The following is a 24,340-nucleotide window of genomic DNA, read 5'->3' on the forward strand; positions in this document are numbered from 1 at the left end:
TACACGTCTCCATAGGCAAGGGAAACAAAAGCAAAAATGAACTGTTGGGACCTCGTCAAAATAAAAAGCTTCTGTACAGAGAAGGAAAGAAACGATCAGCAAAACTAAAAGACAACCGATGGAATGGGAGAAGATATTTGCAAACGACATTATCACATAAAGGGTTACTATCCAAAATCTATAAAGAACTTACCGAAGCCAACACACAAGAAATAATCCAGTGCAGAAATGGGCAAAAGACATGAATAGACGCTTCTCCAAAGAAGACATCCAGATGGCCAACTGACACATGAAAAAATGCTGAACATCACTCACCATCAGAAAATACAAATCAAAACCACAAATGAGATACCACCTCACACTTGTCAGAATAGCTAACATTAACAACTCAGGCAACAACATGTTGGCGAGGATGCGGAGAAAGAGGATCTCTTTTGCAATGCTAGTGGGAATGCAAACTGGTACAGCCACTCTGGAAAACAGTATGGAGTTCTTCAAAAAGTTAAAAACAGAACTACCCTACAATCCAGCAATTGCACTATTAGGTATTTATCCAAGGGATACAGGTATGCTGTTTCGAAGGGACACAAGCACCCCAATGTTTATAGCAGCACTATCCACAAGAGCTGAAGTATGGAAAGAGCCCAAATGTCCATCGATGGATGAATGGATAAAGAAGATGTGGTATATATATATATACAATGGAATATTACTTGGCAATCAAAAAGAATGAAATCTTGCCATTTGCAACAACGTGGATGGAACTAGAGGGTATTATGCTAGGTGAAATTAGTCAGAGAAAGACAAATATCATATGACTTCACTCATATAAGGACTTTAAGATACTAAACAGATGAACCTAAGGGAAGGGAAGCAAAAATAATATAAAAACAGGGAGGGGGATGAAACATAAAAGACTCTTAAATATGGAGAACAAACAGGGTAATGGAGGGGTTGTGGGAGGGGGGATGGGCTAAATGGGTAAGGGGCATTAAGGCATCTACTCCTGAAATCACTAGCACTATATGCTAACTTTGATGTAAATTAAAGAAATAAATTAAATGGTAATAAAAAAAATCATTAAAAAATGAAGTACCTAAAAAAATTTAATAAAAACCATACAAGAGCTCTATGGATAAAGTATATAATGTTAATGAAAAACATTAAAAATATGTAAGTGAATACAAATTTACAGATTCATATATTAAAAGACTTGATACTGTTGTGGTGCCTGGGTGGCTTAGTCTGTTAAGCATCCGACTCTTGTTCTTGGCTCAGGTCATGATCTCATGGCCCATGAGATCAAGCCCTGCATTGGGCCCTGTGCTGACAGTGTTGAGTCTGCTTGAGATTCTCTCTCCCTCTCCCTGCCTCTCCCCTGCCTGTGTGCATACACGCTATCTCCCTCTCTCAAAATAAATAAATAAAAATTTTTAAAAAAAAGAATTGATAATGTTAAGATGTCAATTCATCCCATATTCACTTATAGACTCAGCAGAATAAAAAATCTTTAAGTTGATAAGCTGTTTCTAAAATTTGTATGTAAATACAAGGGGCCAAAGGTAGGACATTTTTGGCAAAGCAGCCGAAGATAGGTTGTATAGACATATACTATAAAGCTGTAATAACCAAGATCATGTGGTATTGGCATCAGGATAGACAAAATACTGAACAGTATAGTCCAAAATACAGACCCATACATAGAACAGCACTTGATACAACAGACTGGGCATTTGAGATGACTGGGAAAAGGACACACTTCCCAATAGATGAGACTTGGAATTAAGTGTCCACGTGAAAAAAAAAAAATTTGCATCCATAGGCAAATCAATTACATATTAAAAAGCTCAATGTCAAACAAAGGCAAAACTAGAATGACTAAAGGATTTCTTACACAAGACACAATATGCATTAGCCATAAGGAAAAAGACTGATACATCTAAGCACTTTACATGAAGAACTATTCATCAAGACACCAAAGCGAAAAGACAGGCTGCAGAGTCAGAGAAGATGCTTGTGATACACCTAAGTGACAAAGGAGTGATATCTAGAATAGATGACCTTTTGTTTGAAATATGATCATTTGCAACATTCATGAACTAACAAATCTATGTACTGAGAACTGACGGCTGTTGACATCATAGAAGGGATGACCAGACATTATATGCTGTCTGAAGAGGAACCTAACATCTATTATAAAGAGGTCTTGGCAAAAGACAAATGGAGCCTGATTCTGATTACACTTCTAGATCCATTTACCAAATTACAGCAAATATAGGGGACAGAAACATACAAACTACACTATGGGAATAAAATCACAAAATCCATTATTATGGGAAACTCCGCAGGACAAATAATATAGTTCTCACAACAAATGAATTGCAAGAAAAATTTAAAAAAAGGAGAAATTAAGAGAGGCAAAGACATTTAAAAACACAGGTAGGGGGTGCCTGGGTGGCTTGGTCTGTTGGGCATCTGACTTCAGCTCAGGTCATGATTTTATAGTTCGTGGGTTGGAGCCCCGCATCAGGCTCTGTGCTGACAGTTCAGACCCTGCAGCCTGCTTCAAGTTTTGCGTCACTCTGTCTCTATGCTCCTCCCCTGTGTGCACGCGTGCGCGCGCACTCTCTCAAAAACAAATAAACATAGAAAAAAAATTTTTTAAACACAGGCAAAACAGGGACACCTGGGTGGCTCAGTTGGATAAGCGTCCAACTTCGGCTCAGGTCATGATCTCATGGTTCATGGGTTTGAGCCTTGCGTCAGGCTCTGTGCTGAGAGCTCAGGGCCTGGAGCCCGCTTCAGATTCTGTGTCTCCCTCTCTCTCTCTCTCTGACCCTCCCCACTGGCAGTCTGTGTCTGTCTCAAAAGCATTAAGAAAACAAAGTTAAAAAAAAAAAAAACTAAACTACAGTATTTAGAAATATAAACTCAGGTGATAAAAAAGAAAATGATTATCACACCAGACAGGATAATGGTTTCTCTTAGGAGGGAAGGGGAACACGGAGGTTCCTAGGGGTCCCCTGGAAAGTCTGTATCTCCATACATATGGTGTTTACAAGGGTATTCACCTTATAATAATTCCCTAAACTGTACATCTGCTTGATGTAGCCTTCTGTACTTGTATCAATACCCTCACTTTCCTAGCAGAAAGGCAAAAAATAAAATCTTTCATTTCTGAATTAAGGAAAAGAGGCAAAAGTCAGTATTTAAAGTATTACTATACAACACAAAATGATTGTCAATGAGACTGATCAAAACCTTTAAAGACATGAGGTTTTACTATTTCACATAAGAAATGAAGGCATGGTCTAGTCATGGTGGGGCTGGAGATAGAAATGGATGGATTTGAGAATTATCTAATAAAAGGAAGCAAACAATCTTGGCCTAAAGAAATTTGGACTCTGGTTAGTAGATGTGCACTGCAAAGTGGTATGAGTTAGCAGTTCTGGAGGTACTTAATGTGTATTGTAGGAGTGAGCAAACCAGAAAATATACTGTGGGTAAGGAGCCAGGTAAGAGAAATCTTTGAAGTCAGAATAACACTTACTCTGGGCCAGGGTGGGAGGACTAGGGATCAGCTATAACCAGAAGGAGGTAAAAGGAATTTCCAGGTCTTAGTAATAATCTGTTTTTTGATCCAGGTGTTCACTACATGGATATAAATTGCATTTTTAACTTTGTGAAAATCCACTGACCTGTACACCTATGCTTTGTACACTTCAAAGAAAATGAAGAAATAACTGATACACACCCCTCTGATTACAACAACATAAATGCTATATATACAGTATAGACCAAGACTACAAGCCAACACGGACAAAACTAAAATAGTCTGATGAGTTAATATAGTTACATTATCTAACGTGTAAGTTTTTAAAAGTGTCACCCACCCGGGAACTGTGAGAAAGGTAAGATGGGAATGAGTCTGGATGCCACCTATAACATTTCCATATCCTTAGACAGCTGGCCCTGGTTCAGCTCTGACACTGGGTAGGAAGGTTGGGGGAGATCCACTGACAACCAGCAGTAAAGATAAAGATTCAAGGGGCACCTGGCTGGCTCAGTCAGTAGAGCATGTGACTCCTAATATTGAGGTCAGGAGTTTGAGCCTCGTGTTGGGCACAGAGATTACTTAAATAAAAAAATAAAGGGGTGCCTGGGGGGCTCAGTTGGTTGAGTGTCTGACTTCAGCTTGGGTCATGATCTCACAGTTTATGGGTTCAAGCCCCACGTCGGGCTCTGTGCTGATAGCTCGGAGCCTGGAGCCTGCTTTGGATTCTGTGTCTCCCCCTCTCTCTGCTCCTCCCCTGCTCATACACACACACACACACACACACACACACACACACACACACACACTCTCTCTCTCTCTCTCTCTCTCTCTCTCAAAAATAAAATAAAAACATAAATTAAAAAAAATTTTTCTAAAAAGGTAAAAAAATCAAAATGTAGCAATTATCGGGTAACTCCCATTAGTAGCCTTCCCAGCCCTGCTGTAGGAATGGTATACAAATACTACAGCACTCAACATATAACCTTACAATGCTTGGGTTCCACCTCCCATTTTTGCCCAAGCAAGGATGGAAAGCCCAGAACAAAGTTCTCATACCGTGTTTCACACTAAAAATGACATCAAGAGCCGAGTAACTTCAGTTTGTAGAATCGTATGAAATTCACATGGGACAAAACCATAAGTGAGTATATACAGCTCCTCAGCACAGAGGGAAGGAGGAGAATCTTATCTGAAAATGACTGTGCCCCTCCACTGACAAGAGCAGAAAAGAGACCCTTTTCACTCAGCCAACTCTTAGGTAGAAAAGCACGTCGGTGCCAGTGTCCATGACTCTAGCTGCTGCAACCCTGACCTCTTTAGCAGATCTAAGCACTTTTGCTAATGGCAACCACAGCTTCCGAACTAGGCACACAGCCAACCTCGTCTCGAAGGACCAGACTTGACAAGTGTCCTGCCAGCCTTGCCAAGAAGTCAGACCCAGCAACTTCCCTTCTATGCCCTATGCTCTCTCCCAGAGCAAGGGAACAGACTGCCTGCAGCAGCTGCTGTCTGTCAGTCACTGACCTATTTCGGAAGGGAGAGAAAGAGCATCAAGCAAAAGCTTTCACTTCATCATCTACATCTAAATCAGACTCAAAAGATAACCTTCAAAAAGGTCATGGGCCAGAGTGGGGAGGTTATAGTGCTGAAGCCATGAAAGAATTTTCACATGTGCCCATCCCCAACACAACATATAATTTTTCTTTCTGTGAGACAGTCTAGGAAGTACTGCTAACTCATTAGGTCTGGTCAGGGAGAAAGGCTGCCAATGAAGAAAAAGGAAAGTGGTTGGGAGATAAAGCGGAGCCTGCGAAATCACCCTAGGGATACAGCTATCACACAGCAGATTAATCCAGTGTCCCAAAGCTCAAAAGTGCTCCTTTAATTCCTAGGAAAGAGCAGGGTCCACTCTGTTGACAGCAGTCTGCAAACTTCTCTAAAGACTTTGGGTAACAGGCTATCATGTCGGAGAAAAACAAGCCACCTCAATAAGATATTCCAGCCCTTTCTATGATGTTGTAGAGCACTTCCCCTTCATTTCCTCTCCTGTCACGTCTTGGGGAAATTGTCAAGATGGGAAGCTGTGCTCTATGAAGACAAGTCTGGCTCTGTATTTTCCCAGTCCCAACCTGAGGCTTCCTCCCTCTTTCCTAAGAAATTAAACCTACAAACAAATTGCAAAACAAAACAAATAAGAGAGAAACTACATAGGCTGGAGGGGGAATCTATAGAGATATCAACCAATTGTATGCAGGGACTGTATCTGGCTGTGATTCAGATTAATAAACTATAAAAAAAAAAAATCCAGAAGATAACTTGAGAAACAGTAGATACCTGATGATATTAAATAACTTTTTTAGATGTGATAATGGTTATATATTTCTTTTTAAAAAAAGTCCTCATTTTTTGATATAAATTCTGAACTACTTACCTAAAGCTTAAATGATAGAACTAATTAGGATACGGTTTAAATTACTGGTATGGCAAGGGAAAGGCTGATGCAGGTAGCTGAAACAAGATGAGCTAGGAGTTTTTAAATTGGGTGATGGGGATACATAGGTATTCATACTCTTCTCTTCACATATGTATGTGTGTATGCATATATGTGTTATGTATACACGTGTGTGCTTTTTACCTTTTATAATATAAATGCTGTTTTTAAGTCAGATTTGCTTCCCTGGAGTCATTAGGGCATCTGATCTCAGAAAAGTGAGTGAAAAGGGTACCTTTTCTTAGCTGATCCTATAGTTGAGAAAATAAGCCTCAAGATCTCTGTAAGAAAAAACTACCTAAACTCAGGCTCAGATCCTTGAAGAGGGAGAGAGGATGCCACGCCTGCTATCTCAGCACCCTGTCACTGTTAGGTATCCAGTAGCCAGACACCACCGTGTTCTCTGTTTAGAGGGCAAGGATATGCTCCATCTGTGGCTGGGGATGCAGGCAGCCTGCAGCAAGGTAAGTCCCTGGTGAGCAAGTGCTGAGTAAAGGGGTCAGTGGCTGCGTCTCAGCCTGTCTCACTCCTCCCCCAGCGGGGCTCCTCCCTTGCCCAATTCTTTTTTTCCTGCGTCACAAACACAAAATGGAGTTAGCTAGGAGCAAAAACAATCTGTCTAAAATGGCTGAATGCAGTAGGGAGTGCCAGGCAATAAAGCAAAGGGAAAGGGCACCCCCTGCTGCCCAAGAGAAGTACCCCATTTTTCTTTCTTCCCTATTATTGCATATGTTAAAAGAATTCATCCAAGCTAATTTTGTCATAAATATTGATTCTTATGTTGAATTCGAAAACTGAAGCAGACTGAGGCATGAAGGAACATAATTTCCAGTCTGTGAAGACAGATAAGAGTCAAGGCACAAAGTCAGCGGCCGGAGTCCTAATGACTGCTGAGTTCTGAGCAGTAACAGTTTCTAAGGGCCCCCAGAGCGGAAGGGAGTTCCTACGTAACACAGTATTCCCTAACTGCAGGAATGAGCTAATGGCGCCCAGAGTCTCACAGTTGTAGCCATCACTTCCCCAGGAATTCCTGTGGCAGGCTTCTCTCGGTGAAGACCACAAACAGGAAATGGAAGAGGAGGGAGTTGCCTGACATCCTAGAAGCTAAGTTCTTAAGAATTGCAGGTGTGAGTGAGTAAGTGAGGTAGGAAAAAGGACTCTGGGAAAATTCTGTTGAGAACACAGCTGGCTCTAAAGCCAGTTACATGTGCAGGGCTGAAAGATTCAGCCTGAGCTATAAAGCAACTCCACCTAACCTTCGGGCTCACTCACTGACTCAGGACCAGACTCTACTCGCTCTGCCCAAGATGAACCTGCGTCGTTTGTCCCTATTCTACAGGGAACACCCTCCATTGATCTTAGGCTGCATTTCCCTTAAGTAACCCAAGTACTTTATGACTAAAAGAGAACACAGGAGAAAGGTAGAAAATGTGGAACATGCTGAGAAATCTGTGAATCCAAGTCACCAATAGCATGCACTCACTTAAATGAGGTGGCACAAATATGTGAGCCAATCCAATGTCCATGAAGTGAGATAATGGCAGGACATACGTGTGAGCACAGAATCACAATAGGAAGTTAGAAAAAGTGGACTCCGGTACCATTATAGTTCTCTCTCTGATAAAATAGGGCCTTTGGAGAAGAGTCCTAGATCTCCCTAGCTTATCTAAAAGATCTGAACACTTAGTAAGATCTGTAGGTAGTACACACAGCAACAAACTCCGTTGAGGGCAACATAGCTAAGAATCACCAAGTCCACCCAGTGTACAATAAGCTGTGTCTATCAAGCTCTACCTAAGTTCTCTGATTCTGAGGAAAGGACAGAACAAGAGGGCCCTTCCATGTGCTAATGTAAGAAGCTGCCCATGTGCAGGATGTCTACTTCATATTCCCCATGGATGTAATATACATGAGTGGAAAATTCAGCACCTTGAAGCCCCTCATAGGAATACACCATAGGAGGGAAAACCAGATTCCTATCACTGACCTCTCCCGGCAAAACAAATACCCATCTGCTAAATCCCACATAACCAAACCACAGTGGATATGCAAGCTTTAAGGCAAGATGGGACAAACTGGTAAAATGCATAAACCTGAAGGAGAAGAACAAAGCAGGACTGAATTCCAAACGTACAGAGCTGAAGTGCTAAGAGTTAGGAAGAAGGGAGCAAATCAAAGTCTGAAAGGGTGGCAAAAAAGCCCTATCAGAAATCTGGGCACTTCTCAAAACATTTGATCTCTCAGACAAGAAGTCACTGAATTTCTCACAGATACTTTCCCAGCACACCCAGGAAGGTGACTCAACATGGGAGTGCTAAGGAAGAGACATGAGCTTCGGGGCCTGGAAGGAGAGACAAGAGACAGTAAGGCTAGAGGACAGGAGAAAAGGCATCAATATACGGCACTAGGTATAAAGTTTTTGTCTTTCTTAAAAGAAATCAATCAGGCTATAAATAAGAGCCACACATTTTAACTGGCTGACATATTTTTAAATTCTCTTTTAGCTTCTATGTTCTCCTCATCTCATTTTTTTCCCCTGGAGATTTATTTGTTAAAGAAATCAGGACTGGTCACTGGTGAAAAGCAAAGAGCGCTCACCCAGTGCCACGACAGTCTCTGGAAGCAGGCATCTCTGAACACACCTGCCTTCTTGGTACTCCCTTCCACTAAATCTTAGATTCTGAACCTAACAGATCTGGAGTCAAATTCTGGCTTGCTATTTACTTGCTGTAAGATCTTAATAAACAAAGGACGTATTAATTCTGTACTTCCCATTTCTCAGTTATAAAATGAAGATAACACCTACTAGGCAGCACTGTTCCAAGAATTGGAAGTAACAGATAATGTGCTCCTATCATTCACCGCATCTGATATCAAATGGTAGTCTTGAATCAGTTTAAGAAAGCAAAATACCTCCATTATTTTCTAGATTCTTGGAGCAGTTTTAATCTCTGCTGTACCTCTCCTAAATCCTGAGTAAACTGCACATTTCTAAGCTGTTTTCGGTAACAAAGGATCCTAGAAACACTCTACATTTTAGTCAGGGTCCTGGGAGGAGAAGTAATAGAGTAAGTGCCTAACAAAGAGAACACAAGGAGTAAATACCCAGCCCCCAGCCTGAGTCTGCAAAGGCAGCAGCTGGTTTTCGTCACACTGCTATTTTTTTCCCTTCTTTGTTCCTAAGGTGGAAGTCAGGAAAGGGTGTGGAAAGCGAGGGGAGGGGGGTTGAAGGGGTGGGGATGAGGGCAGAACCGTCATCACTGTTACTGAAAGTCACCTGATACTCTCCTCCAATCCCTAGTCTCTGACATCACAATTTGGAACCGGAGCCAAAATAGCTCAACTGCGCACACCCCGTGGTTGAAAAGAAAAATGCAAGCAGAACAGGAAAAGGGGGTCATTATTCAAAGGATTTAGCAGTTTTTCTTGCCACGAGGAAATTTAAACACACACTCACCTTATCTCCCAAACTAACAGATAACAAAAGAAAGAATCACAGACTGTAAGAACAGAGTTGGAATTAATACAGGATCAGAAAGGAGGAAAAGTTCCATCCCATCTTGCAAACATGGGGTTTCCAATGCCCTGCTGTTGTATAAACGGAGTTCCCTCACTCAAAGCTGCTGGAACAAATAGCTTTTTAAATTAGAATCTGATTTTTCAAAGACAAGCAGGCTAGGATTACTATGGGGAGTGAAATAAGATGCTTTTACCTGCTGTGTAGAACTGGATATTAGCATTCTGCTTTGTAAACACTAATTTCTTAGGTAAAGTACTTCTAAAAACCCCCTTTTCAGCATCATGGCCACTGGCAAACTTTCTTCTTAACCCTTTTGTTCTTCCCATTTAAAAAGTCAGATGACCACATTATAGAGAAATCAGTAGGAAAAGAAATCTAGCACCCTAACAAATTCTGTCATAGTATTCTGGTATATTCTCTTCCAATCTTCTACTTCTGCATTTTTTTCTGTAAAACAAAATTGCAATAATGGTTGTACATAATGGTTTCCTGCTTTTCCTGCCTAACACCATATCATGAGTGTTCTTCCAAGTTGCTCTGAAAGCAATGTGCCGGAATTCTTTTTTTTTTTTTTTAATTTTTTTAATCTTTATTTTTGAGAGAGAGAGACAGAGTGCGAGCAGGGGAGGAAGAGAGGGACAGAGAGGGGGACACAGATTCCTAAGCAGGCTCCAGGCTCCGAGCTGTCAGCAGAGCCCCATGAGGGGCTTGAACCCACGAACCATGAGATCATGACCTGAGCCAAAGTCAGACGCTTAACCGACTGAGCCACACAGGCGCCCCAATGATGTGCCGGAATTCTTAAACAAAACAGTTACAGGGTAGTAAGTTCTAGAACTATTCTTTCCAGAACAAAAACTAAGAAGGAAGGAATAAATGAGGCAGGCCATCCCTTTCCTTTGAAGACCACATCCCTCCTATGAAGTAGCATCCCTATGCTAGTGATACAAAGCTCTGCTCCTGCTTGAGAATATAATGCTCCAGAAGTAGCTAGAGTCTGGAAGGGCCCACAGAAGAACTTTTCAAAACTCTTTCCTTCACACCACAATGGCCGGAAGGCTTCAGTATGAGGTGTCCTACATTTATAAATTGGTGTGTTCAATTATTTATTACATAACAGAGTTTGCAGGGAGAACAAGAGGACACATCCACACACTCAAGATGCAGTCAGATTAAATTGTCGCAGCTGTTTCAAAAAAAAGGACAGATTACTTCACTACCATATTTTTATTCTCGTGTTCATTAGAAAAGCAATGCATGCTTGTTGAAAATTAGATTTCTTTTAATGACAAAGATATCTATGTACTGACATGAAAACTCTCCACGATATAGGAAGTACAGAACAATAAAGGTAGTATGTTACCTTTTGGTAAGGGGATGGAGGATAAGAATCTATCAGTTTTTGCTTATAACTGCATTTTTAAACACAATGAAAGTATAATCAAGAAACTAATAAAAATGATGACCTCTAAGGGTAGGGAGGGGGAGGATGGAATGGATGAACACTAGGGTGGTTATGAGACTTCTTCATACCATGTTGACTTCTCAACTACCTAGATTACTTATGCAGAAAACCAGATAACGTAGAAGCAGGAAAGCCCCAGAGGAAACATCCTGTGGTGGAGGTATCATTAGTACTCCCTGAAAACTGGTCTATAATTTCATGTTTACAGGGAGATTGGTCCCTTATTAGCAAAAGAGTAAGTTCACATCTGACAATTCCCAAAGCATGTAAGGGATGTTGAGAACAGGGCTGTTCCCGTAAGGCAGCTGCTTTGGGCCCCAGCATGTAGCAGCCTAAAAGCACTGGATCACTCTCCTGCTTATCCTAAAGCCCAGCTCTGCTCCTGACATTTCCTGGAGGTCCCATTCTTCTTCCTAAACACATCCCTGATCTCTACCAACTCCAGGTCTCCATGGTGAAGGAATAACCAAACAAGAGCAAGAGCTGTCTGCCCGAGTGTAGCCCCTTCATCACGATCTGGACTTCCTGGTCTTACACAACTTCATCTTTGTTGTACAACTGGAGGGATTTCCCAACATCTGCCTGCCACACATATCCTCCATCCTCATCATCAGTCTCTCAGTGGTTCCTAGCTACACAGACTCCAGAGAACTTCTTCAAAATATCCTTCAAAGATACCTAACGAGACCTGGCCAGAAGATGGCAAGAAAAAATTTTGTAAAAACAAGTGCCCCTGAATTAGAGCCTCTAAAATGTCAGGAATCAATAGAAAATGTCATACTGCCTGCTAACTTATCTTGTATGATCTCCATAAAAACAAGGATAATACCTACTCTGAAAGATACACAATTGAAATCTGCAGATAATGCTGGATGGTACCTTGGGTTTAAAAGATATAGTTTCAGTCTATGCATGTCAAGAACAGTAATACAGGCACACACTAAAGTTTGAATAGCTAGAAAGAGGCTCTAAAAATGGAATTATCTTGGGGGTAATTAGGAGTTAACAGTGATAGAAAAGGGTTGACAGTGAAAACTTTTCTGTACCAGCAAATTCTATCCAAGACAGACCAGGGGAATTCCCTGAGGGAAATTTATTCAGTATACTATCTCTGGGAAGTTAGGAGTATATTATCAGCGGGGAGTTCCATTATATGCTTGAAGGAACTATTCAGCAGAGACAGAGACAGGATTGGGAATATTTTTATCATGGAGTTATAAATATGTATAGAATGAACTGTCAAGCTGGTAAAAAACAATTTTTTCTTTAAGCCTTCTAAAAGGAAGGCTATGATTTCATGAAGTTATCAGACTAAAAAAACCAAACAAACATGCTCCAGCATCTGTGCCCTCCAAAAACCACCAGTGTTGCTCCTATAAAGATACTAGCTGCAAGAGGATAAGATCCTTTTGTAAAAGGCAAGTTACAGCTTCCTGTCTTTTACTGATCAGTCCTCCAAATGTATTTCCTGACAGATAGAGGGCAGCATAACACACAGTTTGTATTTGAAAATCACAGAGGCTGTCTCTCTCTAACGTGACTGCATCACTCGCAGACGTAACAATGACACAACTAAAACAGAAGAGATCCATGTGCCATCTGGTGGCGAAAAGGAGAAAGAGCACTCTTCAGATATATCAAATTCCTCTAGTTTAGAAGGAATTAAAGTTTAATTATCTTTATCTGATAACACCCTCCCTTAAATCTCCACCAGTAAGTCTTCCGTGGAAAGTAAACCAGCAGTCTTCATGAAACCTTTCACAGTTTTACACTAGTTTAGTTCCATACCCCCAAACACTAATTGAAAGCAAGCAGCAATTTCTAATGCCTGATCTCAGTGCAGGGAAAATGAATGAAACTCAAAACAAAACAACAGGAGAATTTTTTAGCAAACAGTCAAAACAAAAGAGTTTGAGATGATAACACCAAAGACAACTTATGCAAGCAAAAAGAAAGGGAAAAAAACCAGAATAACAAAACCCAGAAGTTTCAAGTTGAGAGTATCTTTTGGTTAATCTGTCTCATTTTATAGATGAGGAAAGAGGTATGAAGGAATATCGCTGGTGCAATCTCCTTAGTAGTCTGATTAAAACAAGGTACCACATTCCCCTATCACAGACTACAATAAGTAATTCCTGATTTTTGATGGTAGGATAAATTGGTACTATCCTATACTTAGCAATATGGACATAGAAACTTTAAGAATATACTGCAGAAATGCAAATATACAGAGATAAATATAAAATTATTCTTCTTGTAGCACTGCTTATAGTATAAAAGGCTGGTAACTTCTCAGTAAGAGATCAAGTGTATAAAGTTTAGATTTATTCATGTGACAAAGTACAATTATTCACTAGAAATAATGGGAATACATCTGTATGTAATGGTATCAAGAGATGCTGAGAAATGTTCAGCAAAATGCACAACGGTATCTACCACATGGAATCCCACAGATTAGATTAAAAATATGTGTATACCCTCACATTTCTGTAATTTTACTTTTTTAAAAAAAAATTTAATATTTTTATTTATTTTTGAAGGAGAGTGAGACACACAGAGCATGAGCAGGGGAGGAGCGGAAAGAGGGAGACAGAGAATTTGAAGCAGGCTCCAGGCTGTAAGCTGTCAGCACAGAGCCTGATGCAGGGCTCGAACTCACAAACTGTGAGATCATGAGCTAAGCTGAAGTCGGACGCTCAACTGACTGAGCCACCCAGGTGCCCCTGTAATTTTATCTTTTAACGCCCCTGTCCCTTAAAGTTCCAGTTAAGATTAAGATTCTATTGGAAAATTTCCCACATTTTCCCACCTGAAAAGGATTTCACCCTTTTATTTATTAGAATAACACATACAGCTGAAAGGTATGTTAACCATGGTCACTCCAGGCAGGGAGAAGACTTTTTTTAAAAAATATTTTTAGTGTATTCTATGTATTTGCTGAAATGAAGATATCATAATAGTACAGGAAGTGGCTTCAGACAGACCATGGTAAGAGAGAGGAAGACACAGAGAGTGGGTATAATAATGGCAGAAGTCTACAGAAGCATGTTTTCTGATGGCTTCAGTATTCTCAGTGAAGTAGGAGGACTGAGAATGAGGGAGATATTGGGTCTTTGAGAAGAGAAAAAGTGTGAAATTATCATTTAGAAGAATAGGAAGTTGAAGGTACTCGAAATGTTTAATATCCAATTGCTTGGCAGGATCAAGGGCTAAGCAACACTGCAAACTGAGCGGAGGAGACCCAGAAGAAAGAACAGCCAGTGAGGTAGGAGAAAAAGTAAGAGCATCTGCTGTCCTGAAAACTTGAAAAGTCTATCATAGAGGACCAAATGTTTGCTTTTCTCCAGCCACTTTCATCAGCACAGCTACCTGTACAGGGCAAGGAGAGACTGTGGTTTTTGCCAATCAACTATGATAAAATCAGAGAGAGGTAACAGAAGGGGAAAACATCCAAGAGAGTGATAATTATGATGACGAACCATGGAATTTTAGTTGAGGAGGAGAGTGAAGTCATCGAGGAACAGAAAGACAGTGAAAGGTGGTAGGACAAATGGACTGGAAGTCCCAGGGGGTGGCGGTCAGGATACTAGAGAGAGAAGTAAAAACATAGAACATGCGTGGCATGAAATTAAGACTGTGGAGGGACTGCAGTTTTGGTGATGACTGTAGGAGGGAATGGATGAGGTAGAGGACAAGATCACTGCAAAAGAAGAATTCAAGGAAGTGGGAAGCCAAAATACTGGCAGGATCATGACCCTTTCATACAGAAATTGCAAAGAATTAAGGTGGAAGTGGTACTGGAGTACTGCAAATTGCTAACCTGGCTGAGAGAGGAGTAACTTGGGATGTTAGTAGATCATTGGCACTAAGAAAGGAACTGGGTGATGTAATTTGATGTCATGATATTCAAAATTATGGGTTTTTAGCCAAGAGAAAGGTGGTATGATCTTAAAGTGGCAAAAACAACAAAGAGGACATCTATACCATCTCTGGGTCCAGGTCCATTAAGATGAGATTTATGTGAAAAAAAAAAAAAAAAAACCCATCACAGGAGAAACACAAGAAGGAAAGCAGTGTTGAGGGAAAGCCAGGTTTCTATTAGACCAACAAGGTTAAGTTGATGTTATCGGAGACTTTGCTTGTATTGGACCAAGAATTCCAGAGGGCACAGTGAATGGGTTTCAGGTGCTCAGGTAGGATCAGAGGAGGAGACTGAATAGGAGATACATAGACCCTTAAGGGGATTCGAGTATGGGATGTGAGGACGACCTATAGTAATACACACCAAGATAAATAGCATAATATTAGATCCAGTGAATTCAAGGCAAATGGTGATGGAAAGGTTGAGAGGAGAGAGGAGTATGTGAAAGGGATGGTTAGGTTCTTTTTTTATACCCCTGATGATGGGCAGAGGACAACCCAAATGTTCAGGGCTCCTCATTACCCCAGGTGATAGGAGATTCAGGTTTTTTAGATGATGAGGAAGTGCCCTCTGATATTATGGAACTTCCCAAGTACTTTGCACTAACTCATAGACTGATCCTACTTAGAACCCAAGAAAATTAGTAATTAAAAGACAATAATCCCAACAAATATTCACTTGAATAGCCCTTGGAGTCTTAATCCTATACACTTGAGAGCAGTAATGAACTGATGGAACAGACATCTTTCTGCCAAGACATTCAATGAATAGAGTGGAGCATGCTGAGCTCTTACAAAATCTTGTTTCTAGGGGTTAAAGTTGCAGAAACTGTAAAGATTCACTTGGACATTTCCTGATAAAAATCCAACTGAAAGAGTGCCCCCTAGTGGACAGAAGAGGATCACAGGGAAAAGGAAAGACCCTTTGACCTCTGGGGAAAGAAGGGATTGCTTCCCCACCACTGGCTACACTTGAAGCCTGAATCAAACAAGTTCTGGGAGAGCAACAGAGGATTGTTGCCAACAGTTCTGACCTGTGGGACAACAGCACAAACACTGGGATCTTGATGCACACAGTCAAATCCTAATGAAAATACTGTTACTGTGTATGAAATTTGCAGCTCCTGGTCAAGATCTTACTTTTAGGCAGAGTTCTTTCTAAATTACTGCTGATAACCACTTGGAGAGCTGTTCTGATGATGCCCAAAGTTGCCACAAGGCCCCTCATACTTTTTAACAGGGAGAGGGTTTAACCTACATATTGTCTGTCCAATGCACACCACTAATGGAGGTTAGCTTGTGGATCTTAAAAGCCCAGAACATTTTTGGATGGAAGGAATAAACCTAAAAAGGAAAATGTCACTGTTACCTAGCACATCAGTTATCACTTCTTACACCATTCCAAGGACAGAATTTTTCATGGGATCAAGTCATTAACAAAAGAGAGTAAGAGTTAGAAGGAAAGCTGAATGAAAAACTACTTTTATCTCATACATACAAATAATGACCTGAGGTCACCACGGTGATGAAAATGCTCCTTAGGAAAAGATGAAAAAAATTAAAATTTAACTAATGAACGTGTTCCCAAGGAATTCAAAAGGCAGAGTCAAGAAAGAGACCATGATAAAAGACTCCTTGCTGATCACCGTAAGAGGAGTGAGAAACTAAAAAGGGCTAGAAGTTTTTATAGCACTGCCTATCAAATCTGAATTCATAATATTCCCTGGCAAGGAATAAATCACCTGAGGAAATTTGTGATTTATAGAAAGTCAAGAGTTCAGAAACAAGAGACTAATCGTTAAGAGAGAAAAATGATCAAGAGAACTTGTAGTATACATTTGAGGACTGGCTCCTCTCTCTGGGCTCTTACTTAAAAAGGCCCACATCTTCCTGAACCGTAATGAAGAAGTGGCTGGAGACCTGTGACTAAGGAGGGAGATGTAAAGAGTGAGGTAGGCGTTTTCTTTAAGGTTCATTCCTGGAGTAGGTATACAAGAGGCTTTAGGGATCAGTAAAATAAAAGGGGGATACAGCTATGTCTAACAAGTAACGGAGACTTGTGTTTAGCAAATGAGAAAGGAAATAATGCAATATTATGAACACCCACTGTCCAAATAACTTCCTCATCAAGTCTGGCAACTACTAGGCTGAAATCATCTAAGCAGAACTTTTATTGTAATAGAGAAGCAGGTCTTAGTTCTCCAACTGGATTCATTGCTACAAGTGAATATACTAGAATCAAAACATGTCTCTTCTTCTTCAACCCTAAATATCCAGTATTTCACCTACTTTCCTACTTTCCCTAATCTGTTATTTCTTTTTTATACTAAGAGTCACTGCCAATTCAAGGACAGAAGTGAAGTGCCTGAATGAATGAAGTAGTTGCAAAACTACTTCTTTCATCTTTTGTCTGGAGCTAAGCTTCTGGAAACATTTAGGGGAGGGATATACACTTCTGGAACGCAGAGGGCCAGAGCAAGGACTTTGGAATCAGACACTCAAGAGTGAGAATCCTGGCTTTGGCACTTACTATATAGACTTGTAAAAGTTATTCAAATTAGGTCTCTAATTCTTTATCTGAAAGACAGAATATTTACAGAGTGCTAATGAGTATTTATCTATTGTTTAATTACATCATCAATATTAAGACTATGAAACTGAAACTGGTTACCTACCTGACAAAAAGGATTAAGGATGAAGATATTCTGAAAATTTACATGGACATGTTTAAAACATCAGAAACAAAAGAAACCTTGCTTTTATAATCAGGAGACCTGGCCCTTTAGAGGCCTACCTCTGAAGCTGCTAAAGCCTGAATTTCCTTACCTGACATAAACTTTAACTAAGATCCTCAAAGTCTTTTTTTACTCAAGTGTTTTTTTTCAGGTATGTTGTGATCAAGGGGCTACTTGGGAACAATATGCATGGAGTTTGCCAACCTGAAGCACCAAGAGAAGGAAGTTCAAAACTGCATCAGGAAAGCCAAGGGCAAATTAGCCCTGATCACAGTGGGAGTTATACATGGGATGGGGTCCCTATGCAGTACTTCTGCCTGCTACCTGAGACCCCTGCAGCAATGGCATTAAATCAACTATTCTGTTCCCAAGAGACATGTTAAATAAGTCCCAATATTCAAATACCTCTTGTATCACCAGAGATTCACAGACTAACTCAAAGGGGAAAAAAGCAGGCAAACAGAGAAGAAAAAAATAAATATCAGACATTAAAGTCAGTAAAACATTAAAAATCCAAAGAAAAAATTATTTTTAAAATAGGGAGGCATTTCTTTTTTGGGGGGAAATGAATGAAAACATAGATGTACCATGGGCAACAAGCAGCAGGAATGTCCTGGTGCATCTGAGTGCTATAAGTAACTTAGAGTTGGGTAAACAGTAAGTACTTAGGATTATATTTGACAGAGAAAATAAAACCTCCCTCAGGAATTTCTTTAAATCATTAAGATTTAGAATGTCTGGAAAACTCATGATTTTGTAGTTTTCAGAACACACCCTCAAGTGTTTCCTAATGAAAAGACAGGGACATTAAGACAGTGTGCCAATTTAACAGCTGCAAATGGTAACTGAAACTAAAGATATTTAAAGACTAGCTAAAGGGGTGCCTGTCAATCAGTTAAGTGTCTAATTCTTGATTTCGGCTCACGTCATGATGTCAAGGTCGTGAGATTGAGTCCCGTGTCCGGCTCTGTGCTGGGCATGGAGCCTGAGTGAGATTCTCTCTCTCTGCCTCTCCCCTGCTTGTGCACTCAGCAATCTACTAGTGAGGATTATTACTACACAAAAATCAATAGTCCATTAAACCAAACTAAAGAAAATTTAAAAAAGAACCAAGGCTGGTAGAAAGTTAGAAACTTAAATGAAAAGAATGTCGTTTCGAGGGCAGAACCTGAGAACTGAAGGATCGTTAAAAAGTTTGGTTACAGTGCTGAAAATGACAAAAGATAAAGTCTGGCTTGGGTATTTTTAACATACCATCTATCAATTCACAGGGGGAATAAAATGCCAAGGAAAACCATTAAACTGCAGAAAATCCCACTCTCATCAACAGTAATATGAGTGTACAGAAGTAGGATGTGACCAAGGCAGGAGGAAAGGGGTCCAGCCAGTATGCATGCACAGTGGCACTCAGAGCACAGCTGCAAGAAAGCAACTTAGGCCAGAGCCAACAAAGGGCTAGATTCTGTGACCTTACAAATTAGGAAATCATTTGATTTTGAGTTTCTCTGTCAACTAGTCTTTGGTGATATACTAGAGTAGGGTAAGTTGTCATTGTCATGGTATTTTTCACTAAGAGGGTGAAAGTAATCCACTGTGCTGGGCTTTAGTTCAGAAGATGACAGCTCTTCTGGAATACAAGGCCACTTTGCCCTGAGTGACAGGGCAACATGTCAAGTCTGAGCACAGCGATCTCACACTCTCAGATACATGCACATATCTAGGGACCACCAAAGACACCTAGCAATGTTAGGCTCCTTATAAGAAAGTGCAGCTTGGTCCCCTCAGATCACTTAAGGAATAAAATAAAGGGGCAGGAGGAGGGCAGAGAGAAGATGGGGAAATGCTCAAAAGTTGCACTTAGTTTCCATCACTAGGGTCATAATATACCCCTAAGTAAATAAAAAAGCTTTCAGATAGAAATACAAAATTAGTGGGCTATAATTGTCATTAAATTCAAATACTGAATTCTTCAGGGGAAATAACTACAAGTGCCCCATCATAAGGCAGCACAAAACCACAAAAATTAGGAAGTGAAGAAAGAAGAGGGCAAAAAGATCAGTTCTTCTAGAACAAAGGGGAAGATACAAAGGTGAAGAAGCAAGAATTTATACCAAAAAAAAACCATGGACCAGAAGACAAGATCCCTAGATCTGGTCATCTAACCTTGGGCAAGGTACCTACTCACTCCAAACATGCTACAGAATGGAGATAATACACATCCTGCTTATCTCTTAAGGCTTCTTTGCAGATCCAAGAAGTAACACATGTTAAAGCAGGTAGAAGACTACAAAACACAACAGAAATGTAAGGTAACAGTATTAGTACTTCAGGTGTGGCAGCCTGGACTTAAAATAACTTTCTACCCTGTCAGTTAACATCACAGGTACTGAGCCTTCTGGACTATTAATTAAAAAAAAAAAAAAAAAACAAAACCTGCAGTAGAGATATCAATCCCCGATCTCTCAGTCTTCTTAAGAGAAATCGCTTTACATCTGCTTCATCTCGCTCTAATGTTCAAGATACTCAATTAAAAGGCTCTTCTGTATTCTTACCTTTTGAAGCTGGAGGGAAAATGGCCATGAAAACATCAAATATTGAAAAGAAATGGAAGGGAAAAAAAAAAAAAAAGAATCACACATGGCTCTGTTACTATAGACGTCACTCAATCACCTAAGCTATTCAAAACTCCACCCAACCCTTTATGAGTGTAGGTCTAGGATGGCACCTTAAAGACAGTGTCAGAATCCGTTCAAGGGTATTATTAACAGGGGCCTAGACTGAGCTTCTTGTCACCTTAATCTCATATCCGCAACAAGTTATACTGATATAAAATACCCATATACAAAACAAACTGGGGGGAAAAATACCAAAATGCAACAGTTTTCTTTCTCAACCTCAGCATCCCCAGAATACAAAAATATCTTAATTCCTTCCTAACAGGAAAAACCACCTCTCTTCAACCCTCACCCAGGGACAGGAAAAGAATGGAAAACCCACTTAAAGGACACTCCAAGTCCTATCCTGGCCCTGGGCATGAAAGAGGAAGGTACTCACTCTTGGTCTGGGCAGAAAAGGTAAGAGTAAGTTTGGCGAAAAGTTCATTGTTCTCAAAACGGTCCTCCTTCACTTTTGTCCAGAAGCAGTCCTGGGACAGGTCTTCAACAACAAACTGTGGATAAAGGCAGAGTGTTGAGTTATTAAGCTGAGCTCTGTACTTTCCAACCTGGAAAATGGATTAACATGCAGAAGACGTGGGTAGTGGTTCTCAGCAAAACAGACTAATCCAAGACACAGAGGAGCCGCACTCTTCATGGTAGGATCAGGAGACAGTGCTTCCAGTTTGTTTTTTGTTGATTATTCAAGAACTAGATTCAGTTATGCTACTTATCTTCCTCCTAACCTCAAGTCCTCTAGTTTTAGAAGTATTGAGGATTTCACATCTTCCCTTGCTGTACATTATATTTTTCCCAAAAATTTAGCTATTAACTATGACAAACGGAAAAAAACAATTTAACTATGACAAATTAGTTTATGAGTTTATTAGTTTATGTTGTATCACTAGGCTCTTTTAACTTGGTTTCTTTAAGCAGAAGGCTAATGCAGAAATCACAGGGGCCTCAAATGCACAGTGGAGGAAATACTGTGCCATGCAAACATGTCCTCTGTAACTCACTGATGGCAGAGAGAGGTATCAGGATGTATCCAAAAGCCACAACTTTCCAGATCAGCACTACTGTCAGCAGCTCGCAAACTGGTGAAATGACTATTACCAAACTGTTTGTTACCATGGCACTCATAACCTCAGAAAAAAGACCAAAAACATTAACTTAAAGATATGTTTAGGGTTTGTAGCAGAGAATAGGGCTCCAAGAACTCTCCGAAGTGATGTCTGCCATACAGAAGACGCCTAACATGTGCTGAATAAGCAGAAGCGTGAATGGAACCTGAAGACAGATGTTAGTCGTAAGAAAGGGAAGACCACCTGGGCACAAAGTAGGAAAGTGAAGTGGTTTCTTAATATCTACTAATGAAAAAAATGGACAGAAATTCTCACCTTGGACCAGTTTGGCCTTCGGAGCTGCACTTCTGGCTTATAAAGCTTCTTTGGGGTTAATCCAAATGGCAGAACTGGGGCTGCAGGAACTCCAAATCCAAAAGGGGGAGGTGGAGGCATACCCATTCCAGGTGGAGGCGGAGGGATTCCAGGACCTCCAGGAAATGGAGGGGGTGGAGGGATTCCAGGACCACCAGGAAGAGGGGGAGGAGGAGGGGGCATTCCTACTCCTCCAGGTAAGGGAGGAGGGGGTGGGGGGATGCCAGTACCCCCAGGCAAGGGAGGGGGTGGGGGGATACCAGTGCCCCCAGGCAAAGGAGGAGGTATAGGGATACTAGCACTCCCAGGCAAAGGAGGGGGTGGGGGGATGCCAGCACCCCCAGGCAAAGGAGGGGGTACAGGGATGCCAGCACCCCCAGGCAAAGGAGGGGGTGGGGGGATATCAACAGTACTTCCAGGCAAAGGTGGGGGTGGGGGGATACAAACACCCCCAGGCAAAGGAGGGGGAGGTGGTGGAGGAGGAATGGTACCACCTCCAGGAAGAGGAGCTGGTGGGGGTATGCTAACCACCCCCGGTAAAGGAGGGGCTGGGGGTGGAGTAACAGGGCCAGAGTCACCAGGTAAAGGAGGGGTGGGGGGGACAGGAGCACTGCTAGGAAGGGCTACAGCAGTAACGGCAGCGGCAGCGGAGAGAGAAGCCATTTCTTTCTTGGCATCTTCCAGTTCCTTAGAAAGCTTGGCAACCTAGAGGAACAACAACAATGGAAGTACTCCTCCCTTCACTCAGGGACTACTGGGGTTGGAAGGGACCTACAAAATTACTTAATCCAAAGTTCTCATTTTTACACACACAGACACTGAAAGTAATCAGACAAACTCCTCAAGTCATACCTAAAGTCACAGATATTTAGGGACACAAACTAGAATTCAGGTCTTCATGTTCTTAGTTTAGCATGCTTTGCATTAAAAAGGCAACTTCAACCTCTATGTTAAATTCTCCCTTTAATTAGAAAATACAAAGTTCAAGCAAATCAAATATTCTAGTGATAAAACCATGTAAGTGATCAACTTATCAGATACCATATTTAAGTGTTTGTAACTTCAGGGGTGCCTGGGTGGCTCGGTCACTTAATGCATCTGACTTCAGCTCAGGTCATGATCTCACAGTTCCCAAGTTCGAGCCCTGCGTCAGGCTCTGTGCTGACAGCTCAGAGCCTGGAGCCTGCTTTGGATTCTGTGTCTCCCTCCCCCTCTGCCTCTTCCCCGCTAGCACAGGTGCACACTCTCTCTCTCTCAAAAATAAACAAACATTAAAAAAATAAATACTTATAACTGCAAAGAGAGTATGGGGATAAATCTGTCCAGAAATAGCTAAAATAAGAGAAAATTGGCAAATATGTGAAGAGGTAATTTGGATTTTACTCCTGAATGTCTTAGAAGACCTTTAGTTTTAATTCTGGGTAGTACTGTGACTCCTTTTATTCTCTACGTTGTCTGTATTTTCCAAATTTTCTATCTTATGTATTACCTCAAAATAAAACAAAAAACAGTAAATGATTTTTAAAACATGCACTATCTAACTAGATTACCTATTAATAGCTGAACCCTCCCGAGGAATAAGGTGTCTGACTCCTGCTGCAGACAGGCCTATCATGAGGCTGCTGATGGCTCAGAGGTCACTCTGCCTCCCCCGCTCAGGCATTACCTCCCCTGTGAGTTGAGACACCTCTGCTTCCAAGTCCTGTTTCTTTGTGGCTATCTGCTGCTTTTCAGAATCCAAGGCATCCTTTTCTCCCTGAAGATCCTGGAGCTTCTGCTCAAAGTCACTTTCCATCTTTTTCATTTCTACCTGTAGCTCATGTCGTGCTGTTAACTCTGAGTCGAGCTAAAGGAGAAAGGAATTAGGCTCTTTGTAAGCTCTCCATTCCAGCAAGAAGCACAGCGTTATTCCCCCAAATTCACTATTTTGTCCCAATGCTTTTAGAGAGCTCACTTTCCCAGGGAATGCCTGGGAAAAAAGACCACCATGATTTTGACCTTAAAATCAAGGTTAGGGGTGCCTGGGTGGCGCAGTCGGTTAAGCGTCCGACTTCAGCCAGGTCACGATCTTGCGGTCCGTGAGTTCGAGCCCCGCGTCAGGCTCTGGGCTGATGGCTCAGAGCCTGGAGCCTGTATCCGATTCTGTGTCTCCCTCTCTCTCTGCCCTTCCCCTGTTCATCCTCTGTCCCTCTCTGTCCCAAAAATAAATAAACGTTGAAAAAAAAAAATTAAAATTAAAAAAAAAAAAATCAAGGTTAAAGAAGGGGGAAACCAGGGATCATTTCCACAGTCTATCTAATTTGGGGAATTACAAAAACAAACAAAAACAACCTAAGACAAATACTGTATGATTTCGCTTACGTGTGGAATAAAAAAAAACCAAAAAAACAAGAAAACAGATCAACAAACAAAAAAAGCAGAAACAAACCCATAAATACAGAGAACAAACAGGTGTTTGCCAGATGCAAAGGGGGTGGGGGGTAGGCAAAATGGATGACAGCAATTGGGAGGTACAGGCTTCCAGTTATGGAATGAATAAGCCACAGGGACGAAAGGCAC

The 24,340-nt window shown here is 41.0% G+C and overlaps 1 protein-coding gene across 5 annotated transcripts in view; it reads right to left on the bottom strand.

The window, feature by feature from the left end:
• Positions 1–24,340, bottom strand: part of DIAPH1 (diaphanous related formin 1) — a 104,052-nt gene that overhangs the window by 39,051 nt on the left and 40,661 nt on the right. For 3 of the 5 annotated variants that reach the window (XM_043578292.1, XM_043578461.1, XM_043578626.1), the window contains 4 exons: positions 23,448–23,627; positions 21,743–22,486; positions 20,743–20,857; positions 20,241–20,249 (listed from right to left, as the gene is read on the bottom strand). In XM_043578292.1, coding sequence (XP_043434227.1) covers positions 20,241–20,249; positions 20,743–20,857; positions 21,743–22,486; positions 23,448–23,627 — 1,048 coding nt within the window. The remainder of the gene's footprint in view (positions 1–20,240; positions 20,250–20,742; positions 20,858–21,742; positions 22,487–23,447; positions 23,628–24,340) is intronic. The other 2 variants (XM_043578382.1, XM_043578537.1) reach the window with 1 other exon arrangement.

Source organism: Prionailurus bengalensis, chromosome A1 (assembly GCF_016509475.1).
Source record: "Prionailurus bengalensis isolate Pbe53 chromosome A1, Fcat_Pben_1.1_paternal_pri, whole genome shotgun sequence".
Taxonomy (NCBI): domain Eukaryota; kingdom Metazoa; phylum Chordata; class Mammalia; order Carnivora; family Felidae; genus Prionailurus; species Prionailurus bengalensis.